The sequence below is a fragment of the Oxyura jamaicensis genome, chromosome 4 (genome assembly GCF_011077185.1).
Source record: "Oxyura jamaicensis isolate SHBP4307 breed ruddy duck chromosome 4, BPBGC_Ojam_1.0, whole genome shotgun sequence".
NCBI classification, from domain to species: Eukaryota; Metazoa; Chordata; class Aves; order Anseriformes; family Anatidae; genus Oxyura; species Oxyura jamaicensis.
In genome coordinates this window covers 89376658-89401541 of record NC_048896.1, presented here as the reverse complement: position 1 = coordinate 89401541, position 24884 = coordinate 89376658, and the positions used below count along the sequence as shown (strand labels likewise).

The following is a 24884-nucleotide window of genomic DNA, read 5'->3' as shown; positions in this document are numbered from 1 at the left end:
ATTTCTACGCAGGGCTCCGTAAAGGTTCACCGGCAGCTTCACTCGGGCAACGGGGCAGAGCAGGCACTGGCATCTCCAAATCCCACCGAAACAACCACCCAAAGGCACCCCCAGCTGGAGCACCGCCATGCATCGTGCCACCCAATGTGCTCACAGAGCATGACCAAGGGCACATCTCCACCAGAAATAACTTTTTATTATTATTATTTATTTGCTCTCTCTCTTCCATGGAAACCTATTGCAAACTCAGAGCTGAAAATGACGGATGCGGGTGTATTTAGGGGAAACCCTCTGAATATACGTGCTGTTTGCCGGAACGAGCACCTCGGGAAGAGGAAGAGGAGGAGATGCTAGGGAGGAAAACCAGAGCCAAGGCTGCCCCAGAGGATGCAGCTCGGGGACCCCCAGGACGAAGCCCGCTGCTCCGCGGGGCTCCGCGCAAACTTCTGCTGCGCCCGGGCGTGTTTTCGCGCATCACCCCCCCCCCGCGCATCCTGACCCCCAAATAAATAAAATAAATAAATAAATAAAAGCAGTCACGGCCGAACAACGAATCCCAACCGCGGCGCTGCGCTCCCGCACCGCCTGCTGGCCGCCGGGGCCGGCTGTCCGGCCGGCCGCCCACCCCCACCCCCCCGCGCAGGCTGCGCGGCCACCCCGCCCTGCGCGCAGCCTTGGGCGGTGGGTGGGGGCGAATAAAGCGAGGGAGTAAAAGAAAAAAAAAATAAAATAATAAAACAAAACGAAAACGGTAACAACGATTAGGAGGATAAGTATAATAAAATCGGGAAGAAAAAAACAATGAACGCGACGCGGGCGGGGGGCCCCGCGCACCCACCTTGCATCCCCGCCGCCGGCTCCGCCGCGCTCGGCCTCGGCTGCTGAAAATAGGGGGCAGGCGGCGGCGGCCAATCAGGGCGTGCGGCTGCCCCCGCCCAGCCAATGGCGACCGCCCGCCCGCCGGCCCCCGGCCAACCAGGGCGCAGTCCCGGCCGGCGGCCGCCAGGGGGAGGGGCGCGACTACGCCGGGAGGGAGGGGGGGGGAAGAGGCGGGGGCGGGGCGGGTGCTGCCCGCCTGCGGGCACGGCCTCGCCCTGCTCCCCTCCCCTTTTACCCCCTCTTTCACCCCTTTTTTCCTCTTTCCAACCCTATTCTTCCACCGCCCTTCCCCGTATTACCCCTCTCTTTGCCCTTTTCCTCCCCATTTTCCTCCCTCTTTCTCCTCCATTTCCCCTCTTTTCCTCCCCCCCCCATTTTTCTCGCCCCCTTTTCCTTTTATCCCATATTCCTTCTTTTCCCAATTTCTCCATTCTCCCCCTTTTCTTCCTTCTTTCCATTTTCTCCCTTTTCCTTTCCTCCCCCCTTTTTCCCTCTTCCTCCTTCATTCCCCTCCATTTCCTTCCTTCCCTTATTTTTCCCTTTTCCTTCCCCCCATTTTTCCTCTATTTCCCCCCTTCTTCCTTCTCCCATTTTTTCCTTCGTTTCCCCCTTCCTCCCTTCCCCCATTGTTCCTTATTTTCCCCCCATTTTCCTTTCTTCCTCCCCCTATTTTCCTTTTCCCCCATCTTTCCCCATCTCCCTTTTTCTTTCCCCACCTCTTCCCCTTTTCCCCCTTCCTCCCATTCTTTCCCCTTGTTCTTAATTTGTCTCTCCCATTCCCCCCCCCCCCCCTTTTTTTTTCCACTCAGAAAGGGGAGTGGGTGCCTTCTGCTTGACACCTGCCCCTCAGAATCCGGGGAACATTTTGGGAATTTCAGAAGGCAGCAGGATGGATATACATACATATATATATACTTATATATATATAATATATATGATTTTATATATATATATATATATATATAAACTAAAGTTAATTCATTAGTGTGTTTATAAACTTTTCAATCAACAAAATTCAAAAAACTCAACAGTAGAGGGGACAAAGCACAGCTCAAAACTTCCTTTTGTGTTTTTCTCTTTTCCCCCCAAGCCTAGTGACAACAGTACTTGGTAAGCTCAGAGCGAACCAAGACGGGAAACCCTTGCTGGTGCCGTGCTCCTCACCTCATCCCCTGCGTCTAAAACAACTAAACCCTATCTCCTGAAGACTCTTGCCTCAACAGGCCACACGGTATTAATTTGCTCTGTGCTTTGCTAATGCAGGATAATACACGCCGTGAAGTGATAGAACCGATACCAACACAAATCCTGATGCTAATTTACAGCAGAAAGCTTTTCTTTAAGCAGACGAAGACAGACTTCTTTCTCAGGTGCCCCAAGAGCCGAGGAGTCGGTGGTGCTATGAACTGCTGACAGGCAACCAATAACTGTGACAAATTATACATTCGTGGCATCTGCAGCAATCGATAAAGTGACTCACCAAATTAATAAAATATAGATCACAAAGCATACGTTTATATTAAAGAATAATTTCGTGATAACCAAGTAATGCGGACGCTTCCAAGCATAAGATTAAATTACATGCTGAGCAAATCTGGCATTTTGTGATAAACTGCAAAAATAGTCTTTGCAACAGCAACTGAGGAAGAACATTGCTGACATCGTCTATAAACATGTTTTATAAAGCATAACCAAAAGTAACAAAAAAAGTCACTGAAGTGGTGGTTAAAAAATTCACAACCATATCCACAATAATTACTTTCGAGACTTTCTGCTTTGTAATTTATTCCTTCAAAAGCGTTGTTCATTTAGGAGTTAAAAAAGTTCTCCCTACGTAGCAGACTATTCAAACTAAACTAATTCTTTACCCAATTGGACTTCAGTAGCCGTATTTATTGGGATAGACAAAGATCTCCAGCACCTTTACGGTGAGGGGGAATTGATGGAAGCAGACGAAGCAAGTCCCTCAACAGATGGATGTGATCTCCCTGAACATGTTGAGGTGCCTTAGGCCTATCCAAAGCATTTCCCTCAGCTTCGGGTTGACACAAGGCAGCATCCCACTGGCCTCCACGAAGGCCCAAACCTACACACATGGTTAAGAGTCTTACTACAAGATGATCTGCTGCTGAGAAACACCTCAAGAGCTTTTCTAACCCCACGTAAACATGACAGAAGAGGAAAAGAGCGCATCTTATGGCAGGCTTTTCCTGCGAGGAACACCACGCTGAGGCATATCCCTCAGCCTCCACCACCCAGCCTAACTCACTGCGAAGGAGCTTGGAAACATGTCCTAAAATAAGTACATAAAACACTGAGATCCTGGTTGTTAAAGTTTACAGTTAATAGTTCCTGAACCTCCTCAGCACTTGGTCTCTGTTCACTAATTATGCTGGTGTTAGAGGGCTGTCTTAAAACCGGCCTTAATCCTCCGTATCACCAAATACGCAGTGCTCTCACACAGTATTCACGTGATTAGAGTCCTGCCAGGTCTTCCAAATATTTCCTTTATAGCAAAACATCCATCATTTCCTGGAACTGTACACTCTCACAGTTACAATGCTCCAGAACTGTATCAAGTCTGGGGGTATTTTACATGCACAATGTTTCTAGCTTTCTAAGCTTCCACGGATTTCCTCACTAAACATAGGACACAAGGTCTTTCCGTCCTTCTTGCTAACTAATAAATAATGGAGGCCTAATTCTGAGATGCTGTCATGAAACAAAAAAAAAAAATCAATTAGAGCCTAAGTGATATAAAGCATTATTTGTTTATACTACCCCATTATGAATTGAATTCCTGTTTTAAACAAATGACATTTAATAATACATTAAACACGTGAACAGGAACATATTTGAAGTTATAATTCCATCAGCTCTTTCTCATGACATTTGTTTTCTCCAAGGCCATACCCACATTTCAATTTAATCTTTTATAGAATATTGCTGAGGTAATAAATATGGGACCTTAAAAAAATGGCTTCCTTCTTGGATGAGCTGCTGTCTTCCCTAACTACGACAACTTAGATCAGTAAATATATATATATATATATATTCATTCTCTGGCATATTATTAGCAACTTAAAACTTTTTTTTTTTTTTACAAAATGTTCTTTTCTTCAGAACATAGTATCTCTATTTGGAAAACATAACCAATTATTCCTCCTTTCACAGGACCATTTATTTCAAGATTTTACAAATTTTCTGCACATTTTCATTTCCTAAGAAAATACCCACACTGCTATGAATCTTCTCAGCCACCGAAACGCCACTACGCATAGCAGTAACGCATATTTTAGAGAGGCAGCAAACAGGACAAGTTTCAGAATTACACCCACCACCCTTGAGATAAGATGAGGCGAGAGCACTTTTCCTTGCCATAAATTACCACTGCCTCCTATCAGCAATTATTTAACTTCTAAAATAGATGCAGCGCAGACAAATTATGAACTATAATTATGCAGATTTATCCATGATATTGAGACTGCACACATGCATATATGTATATCCTAGTCTATGCTGAAACGCAACTGTATGCATAATGTTAAGAACTATCATCAAATATATCAGGACATCTTTACCTTGTCTCCCAAAACGACAGTGTTTCTACCCTAAATATCTGAAAGCCATTTCAGAGGGTAAAAATGCCCACTACTGTTCTTTCTCCCTATGGTACCAGTCACTTGATCCCATTGTATTCTCTTCCCCAAAACCTTCCTCCTTTGCAAACCACAGTGCAAAAACCGAAGTTCAAAGGAGTCAGAAGGAGCACCAGCTGAGTTCCCAGGGGACAAAAACCAAACCAAAACATCACCGAGTGCAATACTGAAGCCCCATCAGGTCCAGACAACTATATCCTTTAAATAACCAAAAGCTGGAAGTATTAGCAGCATCATGCATAGATGTCCTGTTTATGGCTAATGCTGGACACAGCACACTGAGCTTCACAACAGTTACGGTCTGATCCAGCTCTATAATCATTTCATGAAATACTTCAAGACTAAGTCACCTCATACTTTTTCCTGGAGAGAAAAAAAAAAAGAATTATTGAGCATCTTAAGTCACTCCATGAAAACAAATGAAAATTAGGCTATTCCTGCACCATTCTGACTCAACACAAACCTCTGCCACGTTCTGAAAAGATGCTTTGGTCTTGGTAGGACCACCATTTCTCCCAAAGATGCCACGCTTCTGCTCAATCTCTCCGACGCCGAGAAGTGCTGCCTCTCCAACAGCTCTTGTTCATGCATCCTGTTGTTCAGGTATATATCTGAGATGCAGGATAACACTGCAGATCTTTAAGAAAACCACTGCTTCCAGGTCACTGTTAGCTCCCACACCTCTTCAGAAGCCCTGCTCCTACCTGCATGGCCTCACATTTGCCCAGAGCTGGCACCAGCGCTTGCTGGGCTAGGGAAGGGCAGATGCATACAAGGGTCTGGAGGTAGGCTCAGCAACCTATATGCTCAGGGATTCAATATTTCTTTCATTCACTTCCTAAAACGTCAATTTTACAGCATTCATTACGCAATGAACGTTATGTAATGATGACCTTGGGTGACTTTTTAACCTAAGCATTTCTTACCATTATCCCTTGTGCTCCTAATAGGGCTTAAAAATGCCAGATTCCCTCACATCTGGGTTCTCCATAGAAACTTAATAAAAAGATGGCAACTTAATGCAGTTGTCTTTTTCCATGCTGGTTTTCAATGGTGATAGAATATATTGCTACAATAAAAAGCCTTGATACTTACTGATTTAAAGCACAAGACAAATGCTATTTTTAAAGTCAAAACCTGTTAAAATGATGGGGATGGGGTTGGAGTTTTGGTTTCTTATTGGAAGAGTGAAGATTATTTTCTTCTTTACTTAGAGTGAAAATTCTGAATATTGTACATGCACATTCACATCATTTTGCAAAACTGTCAACACCAGATATGTGCTTCCTACTTTGAACTATCTCCTTGTGTTGCAACCTTCATCTAAATTTGAAAATATTTTGGTAAACATAACTGATGTTTCATGGGTGTAATTTTGAGAGCATAAGGAATTTAAGAAAACAGTTGATGCTGTACTAAAATCTAAAATAGTCTTTCAAGAAATCATCGGCTCCCTCAGATCAGCAAGCTAATAAGATAACCATCTAGAAATGGGAATCTGTAGTCCCTCTACTTCCTCCTAAATTTTCCTCCCCGAGGAGCTGTTTTGGAGCTATTGAGCTCCTTTTGAAGAATATCTGTATGTTCTATTGTGGTGAAATATTTAATACGTTAGTTAAATAAAAGATAGTTTCTCTTCTCCTAACGCATTTATCCAAGTCCTTGTATCACAACGTTTACCAGAATGGGCTTTTACTCCAAGTGCAGATTGTCACAGATAGGTAACAGTAATAAACATCCACATTTTTCCCAGATAAAGAAAATAATGTGAATAGAGCACTAAAAGTGCTACTGGCACAACATACATCTTAGAAGCACAGGGCTGAGAAGGATTTTGCTTTGGACGTTACAGGGACTATATGAACTAAGTCCTGTCATCAACTTGAGCTTCCAGTCAAGGAAACCCTTTGCCACCCCTCTCACTGGAATGCTGCAGTGGAATTTGGGCACTCTGGCAATAAGGATACCTCCTCTAGGACTCAGCCTCAATTAATTCCGTGTTTGTTGCACTGGTTTTGTTTCAGTGGCCATTGGGTTTCAGTTCTTTCACTATTACTCCATACTGCATCTCTCTGAAGATGAGTACTTTAAATTCCTCACATCTCCCTCTTACCTGATAGTCTCTTCACCTCCCTCAAACTGTTCAAAAAAAAAAAAAGTATTCACACTGATAAAGCAGAAAATTCTGTTCACTTGTTTTTATGCATACCACAGGGGCTGCTAATGCACATCCTGTGATCATCCAACACTATTTATCTATAATGAGGATCTTCTTCTAAGTTCCCATTTTACAAAACTCTGCCATTACTCACTTAGAAGATATGACCTTTGATTTTGCATTTTGATTTCACTTCTATTAGCCCAGTTTTCAATGTCATCTCAGTTATTTCTGTATAACATCCTGATTCTCTTCTATATTTAGGATGCCTTCCAATTTTGTCATTAGCACAACCCCTCTACTGATGCCAGGTGATCCACATTAAATAAGTCAAGCTCAATACTCTGCTGGTAACCTCTCTGGCATAACACACCTTTTAGAAAAAGGTTATTTCATCTAAAGAAACACCCGCCGGTGATTTATGTAGGTGAAAACAATCATTCTTTAGGTCTTTGGTCCAGCTGCAACCACCCTCCTTTCTTTGCTGCTTCTTCAGGCTAAGGGTTCAGATATACAGAATGAAATTGTGCCCATGGTTGCTTGCACAAAGACGGAGTCTGGCCCCTGTAACATCACAGGGCATTATTCAACAGGTGATAGTGAGCGCTGTTCTCTGGCTTCAGGTCTTCAGCACTGCTGGGCAAACCCTGAGGAATCGGCCTCCTTGGCTGGGGTCACACACATACTTTGTGGATGCTTTAGCACCAACCTTCAAGAAGGTAAAAAACAAACCTTAGCTTGGTTCCTCGCTTCTCCTTGAGTGCTTCTGGTAGCTCATAAGGTAGAGGTCCGTAATTCTCAGTAGCAATAAACACCAGTTTTCAGGAGTCTCAAATTAATTCACAGTACGCTTCTTAGTATTCCATAAAACACGCACCACTTGCAAGTGCTGAGGGCTGAGCTGAAGTGGTTTTTTTTTGAGCCAAGTAATGTCTGAATTTCAAAACAGAGTGGTTGTTTGGAAATGGAGAACTGCCTGGGGAAGGTGCGAGAGGCTGCCCCGCATGCAGCTTGCCTGCCTTTGGCGTACCGGAGCCTTCAGAACCTGTAAGAAATGGTTCTGCCAAAAAATAAAATAAAATTAAGTAGCTTAACCATGTTTAGAAGCACTGCCAACACCGAGGCGTCAAACCAAAGCGTTTGCCCGTACCTGTCTCCCTATCCCTAGAATGATCAAACAACGTCTTTAAAGCGGTCCAAGACCGCCTGCGAGGCGTTGGAGGCGAAAGGAGCAGAGCCAGGAGGCACGGCACGCTGCAGCCACCGCCTCCGCTGGGAGCATCCTCGGGGTGAGGCGTCCAGAGCCCAGCCGTGCTTATCGCCAAAAGGACGGCATTTCTCTGCAGAGAGACGGCAGCAGCTTGAGGACCAGCGCTGAGGCGTGTTCGACAAAACGCTGTCTTTTAATTACACAATTATGCAGGGCTCAAAGACGCAGCGCTCAAGTTCGGCAGGCGCTCGGCGGAGGGGCGTTACACAACCCTCGTTCCTGGCACACAACCTGCTTCAGCGGTTACACGCTGAAGCCACATGTGTGCAAGATGATTTTTCTTAAACGCTTACAACAAAGTCATAGTTATGAACTTCAGTTAGTTTTGTGCTCATTAGATCAGAGCTGTTTCCCCTTGATGTAGTATTAGATCAGACATCACTAAAACTGCCTTTGTGTGTGTGTGTGTATATATATACAAAAACACTTTTCCCTTTGTTCTGCAAAACAAACTCTTAGTAGAAAAGTGCTTATATTAAAGCTACGTAGAATTAAATGTCAATTAACAGTTAATAAGAGTCTTAAGATAACGTTTCAGTTCTATCATATTGCCGTAATAAACTAGCTGCAGAATTGACATTGTTTGGTTTCAGCTATTGTTTTCCCTTGGAAGGAAACTATCAGTTGATTAAAAATCCTCTATGATCTTAAGCATTCACAGCTCAATTGGCAATGCTTAACTTCACTGTTTGCACACAAGGGGGTCAACACACCTCATTTCACTTGCCTACCTGCTCATCTCAGCTCTGCAAACAGAAGGAAGGGTTTATACAAATTATACATATACAATTAATATCTTAATAATAGATGTAATTAAAGAAGTTATTAGCGTGCTCCTTTAACTGAAGCAGATGTACTCTGTCCTTCCCTCCAGTCCTTCATAAGCTCTAAACCTAGCACACACCAAAGGAAATGCTCTGTGTGGCACAACTTGCTATTTAGTCTATCCAGAGTGACGTTATTGCCCAATTAGGATAATATAAACCCATTTTTCAAAAAAACTGTCTTTTTTTGAAAATGTCTGAAATACAGAAATCAATCTATTTATTGAAGATGTAAACTGGGTAAGATAAGCAATAATTAACATTCTTCCTTGCCTTCTACATTGACACTCTCACTAGAGCAAGGCTTCTTACTAGAGCGAGACTTCTTCACGCAGTCCATCTTTTATAACATGCAAAGGAACAGAACGGTTTTGATGGGTAAATCAGAAACAACAGCTTCAATTTTATTTTTAAGATCATCCATGTTCCTATGTTCCTTTTTGGAAGAGTTTGGAGGCTTCAGAAACTCTAAAAATGGTTCTGCCAAAAAAATAGAGGCCTGATCATTTTTAGAAGCACTGACAATGCTAATGCTTCAAACCAGACTGTCTGCCTGTACCTGATGTTCCTTTCTGTGAACACAAGACCTCTGTATTTCTACAAAAAGCAGCAACAGATACTGTAATGAAGACTGAACTCTACGATACTCTGAAGCATCTAATTTCAGTTCTTTTGACGTACATCTACGTTGCATTTTACGCACATACCTCATGGCTAAGTTCATTTTTACATAAATTTATTTAGTAAATATAGCTTGTAGGAGCATTTAACAATGTTCCACGTCAACCAACTTGCACATGCTAGGCTAAAAGTGTTTTAATATGTTAGGAAAAGGACATAAAGTTCAACAATTAGCTGTATGCGCCTTTTTCCACCATTAACCTAATAAGAAGGTGGCAACTGGAAGCAGGGTGGGTTTAAAACATCCTCTGGCACATTCTGCAGTATGACACACGTGGTCCAGGTCACTTGACATAACAGGAGCAAACATCCTCGTTCCTTTTCCAACAACACAATGCTACCGCAACCAGCTGCTTACAAAGTACCCAGTGCGTTATTTACAGGGACGTAATACTGTTACAGCATCTGGAGTGACTCTCAGTAAAACCCATATGAATTTTTCAACATATGGCCTCTGTGTTGCCCCACTGTCAGTGTTCAACACCCTCTTTTAACCTATCTGCCAAAACATGAAACATATTTAATATGACAAAAAACAGATGCAAGAAGTGCTTTAACTTAATTCCAACCATAAGTAGTTGTAGGGTAGGGACAAAATGCTAAAGACTTCCAGTTTTATAGGAATATATTTCCAATCTCTTTGGTAACGTGACATCTCCACAGGACAAACGGGCTCCAAATGCACTTTTGCAAGACCCATCCGTGTGTTTCTCCCACTGCTCCTGACAACTCCTCAACCAGCAGAACAAACATGCGAGCGACAGATGAGCAGCTTCCATCGTGTCCCAAGGACTCACAAAAAATCTAACCATTTTAAGTGCTATGAACAAGGTTATTTTTATTTAAACACAGAAGAAAAACTCCATTGAGTTTTGAAAAAAAAAAAAAAAAAAAAGAAAAATAGGAAGATGTTTAAGAAGGCAGAAAAGAGCACTGGAGCTGTCCTTGGCATGGACAAAGCTACGCTCTTGACAAGAGTTGAAAAGCAACAGCCACTCAAGAAGAAACTAGTATCGACTTGTTTGAACTAGAAACTCCCTATACAAGCTAAGCAAACAATGTTATCCTTTCAATAACCCCAATACTTGAAACAGAAATAGCCAAGCAAACAAACATGTTCAACAATATTTTGTCCTTCTGTGGTATCTCTCATCTGGGCCACAGAATTTTCTGCTTAACACTGGGATGTAGCAATTTTTATACCGTAAAGAAGCTGGAAGAAAGATCTGAGTCACATGAGAGCCTTCGTATTGTTTGACTCAGCCTCCACACATGCAAACTTCACATGGTATAAATTAACCAAATGTCCTCAACAGGCATTTAAACAGATATTTAACCACATTAAGTGTCAAATACTTTAGAACTAGAAAGCAGGAGTCATTACAAGAACTCAGATTTAAGAGTAAGACCCACACAACACTGTAGAGGTAAAAGAAATGAAAGCCAGCAGGATGATGGTGCAAGATTTGTAATTCTTTATCAAAAGTACAGCATTCGGGGCAGAAAAGTCTTTGCAGACATCCGTAGAGTACCGAACCCTACAAGAGTGATGTCCACAGTATCTGGTTAGGAAATCCAGTCTCATCTCTTTGAAACCCAGCACCATTTAACATACTTCCTGCTATAAACACTTCAAATGTCCAAAAGGAAAAGCAGTGTTGATATAAGTAATTATAGGATAATTGAAAAATGTTTTTACTTTTATTACAAAATGCTGCTCTGTAATTAGTATGTTGTGCCTAAATAATTTCTAAACTATGCCTAGAAAGACTGGACTTAACTCTTTTTTATTATTTTTAGTAAGTACAACGGATAGCGGAGAAGAGAAAAAATTAGTCACAGCAAAATAACATTCCAGACATGAGATACTGTTACAACGAGATCATCTGAATGTCATTTGATTATATAACATCTGATAAATCAAAACCAAGAGACACTAAAAAATGTTAGAAGCTAAGCTATCCCCCTCACTTTTCTTCCAACTATTTTTAATCAGGTTCTCATTTTAAAATTGCTCAGTTATTCCATTTGCTGAGAACAGTATATTCTGAATCCGAAACGCCCCACCCACCCCGCCTCCATCCACTGCAGAAGAAATCCCACCAAAGTGGTAAACTGGTTATTTAAAAGCGACCATTTGAAAAGACGAAATTTTCCTTGAATCCACTAGACTTTCAGGGGGTATGAGGATAACTTTTGTTAAATGGAAAAGTAGGTTAAAAATATTTGACTACTTCTTAAAGAAGTGGCAAAACTGACATTCAACTTCCAAGCAAGTGAAGGATAAAACCAGCAGGATCCACTGCAGGCAGAGACCAGGACAGAGCTCCTACCCTAGCTACAGGGTGCAAGGAAAGGGGCAAAGACCCTGTAAGCTCAGAAAAAACTGACCCCTCACAACTTTTTTTTTTTTTTTTGGAACAGTTTTTGCTAATTTCTCCCCAGTAACTAGAGTTCAGGACTGCTAATGTACATTTTTGTGCAATAAATGTTTAATTTTCTTTCATTTTTTTCCTACTGAATTTAGAGCACATTACAGTCTAGCTCTTAAAAAAGAACTGTAACTCAGAAGAGAGTAAGAATGCCGAGCCTGGATTTAAGAAATGTTTATAGTCCCAAAAATGTATGTAAATCAACTTGCTATCAACCTAGTGGTCTAGTCATGAAAAAAAATTGAAGGGACAGAATTACCTGTCAAAAGAAAAGATGAAGAAGCTTAGTGATTTAAAAAAAATATATACAAATTTGGCTAAAATTTGATGATCCTACTATGGCTCAAGAGCAGAAACAGATTCCTATCACCTGTTACTTACACAAAACCACAAAATGGTAGCAAAGTAGAAGTAAACAGAGTGCATTAAATTAGTTAATTCTCTTCCAGGGTTCTCAATATTTCCTGGTTGTTCAAGCCTGGAACAAAAATAAGTAGGAATACGTCTATATGAAATCTAGCACTTCAGGCTTGACAGGAGATGAGGGGGAGAGGTAGGATGTGTAACCGAATGTGCCCTTTGGAAGCACACTTAGTCTCAACTGTTGTAAGGTTATTGACACTTCAGAAAACCAAAACCCAGAGTTACTGAGGGACGTGAAATACTAAACCTGTGGAAAATACTCTTCGCATTGTTTCCTTGTGCTTCTCCAAAGCTTTATTCGTTTACTCTGGATTTGAGCAGATGCATTTCTTTTGCTGTTAACAACCAACCAGTATGAAAACTACAGAATTTGAGGCTTTGGGCAAGTGGAGGCTGTATCAGCCACCGGGGAATAAAGACTGACCAGGATCACCACCAGAATCCATATAACACACTATAAGAAAGGGAAACCATGTAAGGTCCTCGATTTCAGTACATACTCTGGGTGTCACAGAGATTACTCCCTCCTTGAAGACGAGATTTGAGGAAGCCTCCTGAAGAACGAAGACATTGCAGTTAGGAAAATGGATTTACGGCACCAGTCCTGAAGAACCGCACAGTACTACCCCATGGAGTACTTTATCCTGTTGACATTCCAGCAATGTAGTCTCATTCAAAGAGGAAAAGAAGACAAGCACCCATTAACCTTTAAGTTTATGAGTATTCTTAAGCTTCTAGTTATCTTAGTTGAAGGGATTAAAAAATCACTTAGTATACTAACATACAGAAACCAGTCTAAGAATTGAGCTGCGCGATAGGCTGAATGAATCATTATTTTAGTAGTCTTGCTGCTAGCACCAGATAAACACACAGCCCCCATCTATGACCTCCAAAAACGGCAAGGGGCAGCTGAAACATCAAAACTTTCCCCATACATATCCAACACGACGGGGTGCACAGCAGTGATAAAGTCACACCCAGCACTCCCACCTCATGTAGGCAACCTAAGACAACCTGTATTGTGTCCAGCTGGAAGTATTTTAAAGGTTTATCAACTTTTGTCACCTCCAAAGCTTTGGCAAAAGTCATCATCTGGAGCTCAGAAAAATGTTATCATTTTCTTTAATACATTTAATATGTAATAGGCCGGCATGATTTACATCTATTGGCAGATTTTAGTTTATTTGAAATGTTAATTGGTAATTAGTGAAAACAGCCTTTGTTATAAACAGTAAAATTATAGATGTGCAATTTTTTCCTCTAATTATATTACTTCCTCTAGTTTGTTATACATTACACATTTGTTCTATCACTCACACAACAGTGGGTTTGCTGTTTCCAGAAAAACAAAACCGGATCTTCTTTCTTTTCACGACACTACACCGAGAAAGTGCATGCAAGAAAAAAAAAAAGGAAAACTACCACCAGTTTTTAGTATAAAGGTAAAGCTGTATTTGTTCTCAAGCTCATTCTTTAAAAAATAAAAATAAAAATGGTTAACTGACAGTAAGTTTGCACTTCTGTTTTTTTTCTGATATTCATTGCACATGACAAGCATCATGCTGAGAAGCACATATGTAATAAGGTTTATTATTTCTATTTTCATGCTACTCCTTGCCAAAAAGGCACAGTGAAGCCCATCTGTTGTATTTCCTGGCTGAAGTTAGAAAAGAAAACTGCACAGCACTATCACTGCAAGTGATATTGATTAAAGCACAGTTTGGAGATAGGATCTAAAGTGCTTACTCAGAGCAGGCATTCTGCCTCACTGGTACACCCAGATGAAAATAAGGCGGAAAAGCAAATAAAATATAGCACACAGGAGAAATTATCACCAGGAGACATGCAGTCCTGGAATCTGGGCAGGCAGATCCCTGATGCAAGGACTTAAGCAGAGGCTGAAGCTTCAGACAATTGTTTCTCTATCTTCAAATCTGCCTTTTTTTTCCCCACATTGGTGTTTTTCACTTTGTGCCAGTTTATAACTGAAGCATCCACCTAAAAAAAAATAAAGTTTATTTGCTGTGCCTATTTTGTACCTTGGGATGCAAGTGCTCTGACATGGTATAGAGACTGCAACTTTTTACTTTCACAAGGAAGATGGATAGTCTTCCCCCCCCCCCCCCCCCACGCACATGGTATGTCTTTACAGTGTTTCAACCGTACCAACTTCCTCACCTACGACATAAAAAATGTTCTTCCTTTTATTTATCAAGCAACACATAATTAATTCCATGTTACCTTATTAGGTGAAGGTCCATAAGCAATCAGGATGTTGGTAAAATCAGTTGGGATGATGCTAATGGATTCTAATATAAGAAAGAAGGGCCACCAAACATCAAAATTAAAGGGAAACAAAAATCTACACGGCTTATTTTGAAGGGAACAGGTAGGCAGAACACCCCAGAACAGCTGCATGTTAACAACAAGGGGAAAGTACAAATTTCTGAATTGGAAACAGTTTAGTATTTAAGAAAGCACTTACGAAACTGAAAAGGTGTATAAACCCCAACCGAAACATGCAACTGTCAACCACAAGAAGAAGACAGCTCCAAATACAGCACAGAATAGTCATAGGCAGTACCATCACAACACACAGGGGTTTCAATTAAAACATAAAGCAATTCCATGTCTTAATGTCAAGGCAACGCCAAATCCCAGGCAGTTATTTGCAGCGTGGATGCAAACACCAACGTGATTGCAAAACCTGGGATTAGGCACAAACACACGAAATATGTTCTCCACCCTGTCCCCCTCCAAAAAGTAAGCATGCTTGAGTTGCTTTTAGGGAGTGTCAGAAAGCAATGTTCTCAACATTAAAAACACAGCACAGTCACGAGCCTAAGATACATGTGGGCTCCTTAATGCACGCTGATGCAGGAGTAAGAGCTAGCTTTTTCCACGAAGATGCAGTAACAGCCATCAGGGCAACTTCCAAGAAAAACTGCTGTCCTGTATTAAATTCAGGTTCAAAGTTGAACTGCACAAAGCCACTCTTAGGCTCAGATCCTTATTAGCACTTACAGCACCTTAATTAAGTACCTAGATCAAGGCAGAAGTTCCTTTGATAAGTGACTGGAAAGGACAGAAATATCCAGACCTTATCTCCAGCCAAATCCTCATCGCTTTATGGACTTTCTTCCTCCACTAATTAGCAAGGTAACTTAGCTTGGCTTGCCACATCACTGCTAAATTCACGTACAACAAGAAGAGTTCGTACAGCAAACAGCCAATCTCCACAGAATTTGTCAAACTTTCTCCTTGAGAATCAAAAGGTCCTTCAACCGCCGTGGCTGCTAACGTGGTGTCCTCACTGAAACTGCCAGCAGTGTTTATTAACTGCTATCAGTGGTAGTAAAAATGGTAATGAAGGTTTGGTAATAAAGACATCAAACGGCATCTCATCTAAAAAGACAATTTGTATTGGTATTAATTATATTTCAACAGTGTGAGATGGATAACAGGACAATAAACCCAAGAAGTTAACCTTTCAGCTGGACACGAGGCTCTTTTATGTAGGCATGTTTGTTTTGTTTTGACTCGAGTTCAACAAATAGCTTCCTTTTATCATGTAGATGTCTGGGGGAAGGCCAAGGAAAGCAGCCATACCAGCCTCATGCTACGCATCTCCACATCGCTCTGTAACTCTATTACTTCTTGGACTGACATTAAAGGCTCAAGCAGAAATGCCTGAGTTTCCGGATATTTCCCCATTCTTCCCTCTCCTTTATCAGTGCAATAGCAAGATGATGATCTTCCAAAAAAAACACAATACCATATTGTGCAGCCTATAGATGGTTCGTGCAGAGTTTACATGTTGAAGATAAAGAATGCTTGGCGCAGAGTGGGAATCGAGACCATCCACAGAGACAGACTGACCAATTTTTGTCGATGCCTGTTAGTCAGTATTTTTGTCACAGTTCTTGTTTTAGGGCATGATCCTCAGTTCAGTTCAATTTATACCTTTTTTTTTTTCCCCACTACGTATGTAAATCTCACCCTAATTAAACCATCTCTCCCTTATTATCCAAACCTATGGCTGTTTGGAACGACCACTTTCATGAAGCATTGGATACAGTCCAAACCAAGGAATTAATTCTATGTACTAACTCTCAAGCATGTTAGAAATCAGAGAGAACTCAAGTGGTTCTTGTAACTGTATTAGTAAAGCAATAAAACAAATATAGTATTTTACTACTTGTTTAGTAATAGCACTTGACAGCCATACAGCTTTCTAACAGTAAACTAAAATCTGCTTATATTTTTACTGCTTTTTGTTGAAGCAGGAGTAATAAAGGACATTACTGGTATAATTCTTGTAGAAGTAGTAGTCATAAGTTCCATCGTTTCATTGATACAGTTTGTAACAGCTGTTATATTAGACACTTGATATATTTAACAGGACGATCACCTGCACAAACAGAAAGAATTTGTTGGTTAAGATTTTTTTTAATTACCGTGAACTAAGCTGGCAGAAGTTTAGCAGCGATTTCCATTTGAAAACTCCCGAGTAAAAAAAAAAAAAAATCTGTCCTTTATGCATGATAAAATCTAGTGACACAGCAAAAAATTGCTACTGCAGTGTCCTCAAGGTATGCCCTTCGTAGAGTCCTGCACCGCTTGCTCAGATGTGCTGCAATAATCCATTAAGTAAAAATCATTTACATGCACAAAAACAGCTCAACTGCTGAATCATGAAAGAAGTATATAATAATTATGGTTTATAGCTTTTTAGCTTGATGGTGGTATTATTTTCTTTCAGATTTTCTCTGTAAATATGTTTCAATTATTCCTTAATAGATACAGTTACTCAGACAAATTAAGTACTGAACAGTATTATTCTGTAATCATACGGAGGTGTTGGCTTTTTTTAAACTGACTTTTCACCTTGCTGTAAAACCAATAATGTCTCAGACCTCATAATAAAAATATCATTTCACAGCTAAGGAAACAAATACAGCGGTAAATGGCTTTCACAAGGACTGTAAACACAGCTGGCTAAACCTTGTTCAGATCTCACGTATCTTTAACCACACACCACACTGCTTCTAGAGATCTGATCATAGATTTGCTGCATACATCATTCACGTGATGTATGTCCCTCACCAGAGAGACGTGATACAGAGAGGAACGTTTTCTTATTTTTCTTTGCTTTTAGGTATCCTGCATCTCTTTCTTTAAATGCTTCAGCAATTCTGAGTTAGACAAAAACAAAAAATAAAATAATAAAAGTGGTCTTTAAAGTTAGCATATCTTTCAACACCCACAAAACACATATCTGAGGTCACAAAAAGCAGGGTTATTTATTGCACTGAAAGGCCTCATAGAACAGTACTGGAAAGGCACAGCAGCACGTACCTGGGGTCCTAAGCACTCACATGCTGGGTTGGTGGTGTGATACACAGCAAGTGAGCAGTGTTTTCTTTTCATTTTTGACTCTACTGGTGTCATAGGGGGAAGCCTTGAAAAATGGGAAAAAGACCCTACACAGTTCTACCAGAGTTTGTGGTAGGAAAAGAGAAGCCTTCTACAACCAAGGGTGCACCAACAGCTTCTAACAGTTCGAGACCAAAGACCCATTTTGCTCAGCAGCGTTTTTTCCTGCTGCTGGATTCGGGATAAAAACAGTGAGGCAAAGAACACGGGAAAAGGGCAAGACGAAGTAATTTGTCTCCAGAACATCCTCCTGCCTCCAGCACCGTGTGACTCAGGCAGGCCGTGAATCAGAAGTGTCTTAACGAACCCTGTGGATTGCTCTTCCACAAACGCACCTCCTCACTTCTTCAGCCCTTGCGCAACCTCAGTAAGCTACTACATCCTGCAGCAAGGAGTTTCATAACTTAGGTGATGTGTGAAGAAAGGCTTTCTACACCTACACGCAGCAGTTGCGCTGGATGCCCGCTGGTTATTGGGCTGGCAGCGGAAACAGATTTGCAAAGGTAACAGGCTCGGGGTGTAGGCCCCATCTGTGGGAAGCAGGAGCACTGCTTTATAACCCAGGGCTGGGGAGAGTATCTTAACTGCTACACTTCCATTAAAGTAGGTCAAAATCTTCCTGCTTATTCCCAGAAAGGAACTTGGTGTTCTGACTATCAATAACGGAGAGCGCAATGCTGAGTCAGGTCCTTTTCCAAGCGCAGCTCATCGGGACTTCCTCCAACAAGAAGCAGTATTGCTCCCTACCCCCACTTGCCAGTTGGATCCACGTACAGTCAATGGAGAAAGGCACAAACCCCAAGCAATTCCCGCTTTGCTCCCTGCAAACAGCTACTTTTCAACTACTCCAGCGCTCCTCACCAGCCTCCCTGCTCCGGACAGGATGGCAGATAGCTCAGACACCTGAAACTGACATTTTCACGAGAAATCAGTAAAACAAAAAAAATACAGTGTATAGCTTAATTCTGCTACTACTACTCATCTTCAAACCACACGGCTTTAATTCAATTCTCATTTTCCTCATAGCAAACTGAAGAGGCTGGAATACAGATTGGTAGAGAGTCTCATTTTAGGCTGTAAGATCAATAATCAATATATTACCAAAAACTTATGATTTAATTAAAACATCATGCACATTGCTATATCCCTAAAACACGACTTGAGTTTTTCATATTTTGAAACAACAAAAAAGAGAAAAAAAAAAAAAAAAAAGAATAAAATAACTGGAGAAAATATCAGAAAAATACAGAATTTCTTAACTACCTGATTTACCTGACAGCTAGCCATATACTTTTGCCCCACAAAACACTGAAAGGACTTTGTGGATAGCATGGTGTTGGCAGATATCTTAATATAAAATCTCTAACTCTAATACACACATTTTCCACTGTTACTTCTGACTTGCCTAATGCTGAATTTGGTGAATGATACCCTGGGTTATCACGCAGTCCTGAACATTTTTCCACTTTATTTTGAACCACAAAAAAAAAAAAAAAGAGAAGATAAAGAAAAAAAGAAAAAGAGAAAAGAGGGAAATAAACAGAAAAAAAAGGTTAAAAAACCACTGTGAAGGCTACATCCGAGCTTGACAGAAGCTCAATTCTAAAAACATCCCCTTCAGCCTACACTTCAATCATATTTTCTGCCATTTCTTAAGCATTAATGGAACATCTTCAAATGGTTTCTGCATCTTAAAATAACTTTACTAACTGCTGAAACCACAAGGCTAGATACATTTTTGTCTTGGTAGCAGCTCTGCTGATTCTCTGCTTGCTGATAACATCATGTGATCGATCTGATTCTTAAATAAACCGAGCATAAGGAAGCTGTAACTTACTGTTACCTTCTGAAAAGAACAGAAAAAAACTCAGAGGAAGTACAGTAAAGCTAGATGAGTGTCACTGGTTTGGGCTAAATATTAAAAACCATTCCTTAACACTTCACGATTTGGGGGCAACATAGTAGAAAACCAGAATTAGCAACACGGGTAAGGACAGGCAATAGATGGAGCAGGTGCAGTTGAACACCAAGCCTGTGCTTGAAAGTAGCTAGCTCAAAGCCTTGCATTCAGGCGTCATAAAGGACAAAACATTGACAGTAATGCCAGCATTTCTCCTGTTACCTGGATGGTCACCAGTGACTGAGCATCTTTCTCTTCTTTGAAAATTGATTCTCTTCTTCTCCCTTGTACTTTTATATCTAATGCTTTTTATTGTCTTGCCCCACAATCCTTTAATGCTAACAGAAGCACATAATGTAACTACAACTTAATTGATAAAAAGGGAAATGTGTCATTAATAAAAACCAGCAAAAACATTATGCACGTGTCAGTAGATACAAAAACGTAGGGATGGGTGCACAAGTCAGATTTTACAGCCAACCTAAACTATGGGTTATTACTAACGCGAAGGATATAACTTGAACTTTTATTTACCATTTCAGCTCATCCTCCACCCCATCTGTGTTTTCTCTTTCAAAATCAATGAACGTTTGTATGCAATTACCTCTAAGTTTCCAGATTAAAATCTTTTAGTTAAAACCTGGAGTTTTAGCAGTTTTTTCAACTTAAACCATGTCAGTCCAATTTGAGTTTTCATATAATAAAGTAGCTCAACTGACCTGAGTATGAACGTATGGACGTTCTACAAATCATGAAAACTCTGTGTCTACTTATTACCTACTTATCTACAAATCATGAAAATTCCACATCTATTATTTCATAAAGTGTTGCCTTTTAAAGGGCATTTAGATTTATAAAAGAGGTGGGACCTGTAAAACTGGAAAACTAAGTTGGGATCTATCCTATGCCTCAACTGCATTTGAAAATTTCTGAAAGAAACAAAAAGGCCTTCTCATCCTACAAAAGGAAAGGGGAACTATCTGGTAGCCTTTTGTAGTAACTGCTACAAATAAATCAGCCTCCTATTAGATGGGATATAAATGTAGTGCAATTTTAACACCAAGTTCTAGTCAAGATGACAAGTTTTTCAACAGAAAACACAGCTCTATTCACCTATAAAAATGGTGATAAGCCTGTACTTCATGGAACAAGTTCTGCCCAACGACATGTAGTGAACAGATGAATTTCAGGAACCGGAGTGCAAACTTCTACAAAACAAGCTCTGCAGTACTAAGGATGAAGTAAGAATTGAGAGGGGAACCGCATCCTGACCAGAAAACTGCACAAAATGACAAAAATCTGAATAGAAGCAAACTTCTGTAGTAAATCAGAGCGCATAGTAAACCAAATAATGAGGAGACATGCAGGAATAGCATACGTAAGAGTTTAAACAAGCCTTTTACATAAAATCCCTCGGATTCTGATACCAAGTATGTGGTTATAGTTCAAGTGATCCATGTCGTGCATGTATCCTGTATACTCACATAGTTTGAAGGAGATATGAAGGAAGATGAACGTTATTAATAATAGGTACTCCAAAATTTAATAGTGTTCTCTTGCCTGTGCTAACGGGGCTCAATCATCACAGTGAATAACAAATGTTTTCTGTTAAATCGAACATTCACAAATTATTTGCACAGAATGAGGCTAAGTACTTCAAAAACCTGAACTCTATCTTCCTACCTGAAAAATCTTCTGTCAAATTTCATCAACACAACAGGATAAGCTTGCCTGTAAATCATTTAAAAGAGCTTTTAAACCCGCATGCGATATATGGCTTTGATCGGGAGCAGTCCAACAATCTTCATCTAGGAAATATGTTTTCCAATGAAATGCTTACATCGAGTCAAGGAGGTACAAGTCAATCACGCTGCTGGAGTGCTTCGTGAATCTGGGAAGGCCAAAGTTTCTATCTGACAAACGTTTGGCACAACCAGTAGAGCTGACATGGAAACCCCATATGTATTTCTTATGTAAAGGGAGTAATCCACAACTTGGGGGCGGGAGCGCTTCCATGTGGAAATCAGAAGTAGAGACTGAAATCTGCTGTTAGAAAGCATATGCCTGTAGCATGGATTTCCTCAAGTTAATCATTTACAGACAGAACAAGAGATGGAGCAATCTACCATATCTGACATACAAGCCTCCAGACTTGCTAGCTTTTGGAAACATAAGCCAATGTCAGTAGAGCTGTTGTGTTTTTTTTCAGAACACTGTTTAACATTCTCCCAGCTAAATCATGTCAATACCACTCTCTGCAAAAAAGCTTCAAGTCTTCATCTAAAAGATCTGAGAACTCAGTGAACAGTTAAATTTTTTTAACTATGTGGAAAACTGTGCTTTTAGGAACATATTGCAAGTGCTACCATTTCATCACAGACTAATGCAATAGGAAATCAGAGCAAATGAAACTGGAGTTGAATAGGAAATTAAAAATTAACATTTAATGTTAATTGATTTCCAGTGAAAATGCACTTGCATATCAACAACAGAATGAATATATCCCGAAGAATACTGCTAGAAAAAGTATCCCGAAGAATACTGCTACAAAAAGTAAGGAATGACCCAGAACTGATTTTATTTCCTCATTAGAGAAGAGGAAAAAAAAATGATAAAGTGGAGACTCAGAATTGCAGAGGAAAAAAAGAAAAACAAAAAAGAGAGGCAATTAAAAAAAAAAGACAATTGACCATAGGACCACAGTCTTATTTTTCATTATCACCAGATGCACTCTGGTTATTGCCTTGGTATACCAAGGCCTTTAAGGAGTTGCTCTAAAGTCTCTTCCACTAACTGATACTATTCCAGGATGCAACCACGCATTTGTTCATCAGTGTAATCACAAAAAAAAGAACTATGAAACAACCACTGATTTATAGTAACAGAGATAAAAGAAAGCAACTGACAAAAAACTCTTCATTTGATGTTTTCAGCTCTGAATGAATTCTCTTTTACTTTCATGCATTAACATCCTGGACAAGGAGCAAAGCTCATTCCACCTTGCAACATTTTGAGAAGTTTCAAACCAACACTAGAAAACGAAAGAGGAAAAGATTTTATCAACTTAAGTATTTTACTGAAATGCATTTCAGAATTCCAGTTATGGATTAGGACCCAAGAAAACTTCAAAACAAACTGGTGTCTATTTCAAAAATGCTGTCATTTAATTTTATTAAGGTTCAACTAAGAGATAAGGGAAATATGAAGAAAACGTGGGTCTAGAGGCACGATGCGCTGGTTTTACAAATATTTTATTGTCTTATAAGACTGAAGGAAAGGAGTCAGGGACGATAGCCCAGTGATGATAGCCTCATCTTATAAAAAAGATACAGGCTACAGTTTTAAGTCTCTGTCCACAAAATCTTGCACATAAAAACCACCGGAAACATGGAAGAGAAGCTTGAATTTCCCTTCCTTAGAGCCCTCATAACTGAGCTCAGTTTTCCCTTCTCTTTCTGACACAATGGATCAATCTTGCAGTAAATCGCTAACCCAAAAAAGAAAGGGTGATGAACCTCCCTCAAAATAATCACCTTCATATAGATGATCTAGAACTCAAAGCTTCCCCAGTCCTAGGCTCTTACCTGAAAAGCAAGCAACTGTTAAATGCAGTGCCACTTCCAAAAGCAATTTAAAGACTCAGATGCAGGGAGGGAACGGGACTTGAGTCCAGAGATGGAAGGTGCTTCCTTGGCCAGGTGGCACTTCTAGTCTGTATATTTAATATCTGACCTCCTTTTAGACAGATTTTCAAAGAAAACCAGGCTTATGAAATTGTGTTTGTCCATCTACCTGCCAGGCCCTCCTTAATTAAGTCCTTAACTCAATAGCCAATTTCACCTGAAAGCCACCAGTAGTCTCAAGGAGAATTAAGCTCCTGAGAGCTTCATTAAGGTATTAAAAAAAAAAGGCATCCAGATGAGAAGGAGGACTCAAATTAGAGGCCCCACTCTGTGAAAGGCTGTGGCAGGAGATCAGCAGTAATCCCTTCTGTGACACCAGCCGGTCCCCAGACACGCGCTGACTCACCGGCACACCGGCACCTGAGGCACGGGCAATTGTTGCTTGATTTGAGAGATGCTGGGACATGGCCCTGCACGACTTTCTGGAGTCAAACACCATCATGTCTGCTATTTCTCCACAAAACTGGCTGTGTGTGATGACAGAAAGCCTACCTGATTTACATGTCTGTCTCCTCTGACAGAGCTAACTCTGTTGGAGGATCCTGCCTCGTTTTAAGCACTCAACGCACGCTAAACTGCTCAAACCTGCAAGAGGAGAAAGAAATCAAGGTGAAGTACAAAGGGACTTGAAGGTGCTTATGATTTTGGATGGGCTTTGAAGACACCTACCTTCCTGTACCTCCCAGCTTGGGGTGCCTGCCTGTGGTGGGGACTGAAGCAGGTTCCTAGGCTGCAGATCACCGCCCGCAGGTGGAAGTCACGCTCCCAGCCCAACGTATCGAGCATGTTTTATTGGTAAGAAATCAATAGTCTGCATTGCCATAATCAAATGTAGAATGGGATCGTATTTTTCCCAGGGGAAAAAAAAATAACAAAAATAAAGAAACCTGTAAATCATCCTTACTGGCCTTCCAGAGTGAGAGCTATACACCCATTCCTCAATCTGTTATAAAATCAAATTTCAATATTAACGAACAAAGCCGCTCGCATTGCACAACATGTAATTAAAATTCCTACTACTTCTTTCTAAGCTCCTTCTATTCATTGCCCCACCAAATTATTAAAACAAAGCAGTTACTATGGCAACTAATTCATTCTCTGCATTATTATATTGTTTCTAAACATGGGAGTCTGGTCGTTCCGACTTACGTGCCCTAAATTCCAGTTTGAAATTCAGAACTTTTGTCTCGCTGGAAAAGCCTTTCACAAGCTATGCTTTCACACAGATAAGGATAAGCTCGAGTGCAGCTGCTTTTGTTTATTGCAAGCAGAAATCACTGTTACTAAATTATTTGAGTTTGGTAAATGGATGATGCCTCCGTGCAAGCACGGAGGAGCACTGGAGGAACGAGCACGGGAGTTCGTGGAGCGCTGCACAAACAGGACCATCTGCGGGTTAGGTAAACCAGCAACAACAACAACAAATGACTGGCAGATGTTGTGGAAACTGAGTAACACCTGCCCAAGTGGTGTTTGATACCCTGAAAACTGATTCGGTCTTCAGAAAAAAAATTAACGGCAAGAAACAAGAAGTAGGGA

The 24884-nt window shown here is 40.6% G+C and overlaps 1 protein-coding gene across 3 annotated transcripts in view; it reads right to left on the bottom strand.

Annotated features, from left to right (window-relative positions):
- CTBP1 (C-terminal binding protein 1) overlaps positions 1-24884 on the bottom strand; it is a 226608-nt gene that overhangs the window by 145386 nt on the left and 56338 nt on the right. Inside the window, exon 1 of one of the 3 annotated variants that reach the window (XM_035326466.1) lies at positions 839-1143. The exons of the other annotated variants lie outside the window; for them this stretch is intronic. Within the exon in view, the coding sequence (XP_035182357.1) occupies positions 839-845 (7 nt within the window). The 5' untranslated portion in view covers positions 846-1143. Of the gene's footprint in view, positions 1-838; positions 1144-24884 lie in introns of those variants that run through there. 3 annotated transcript variants of the gene reach the window in all.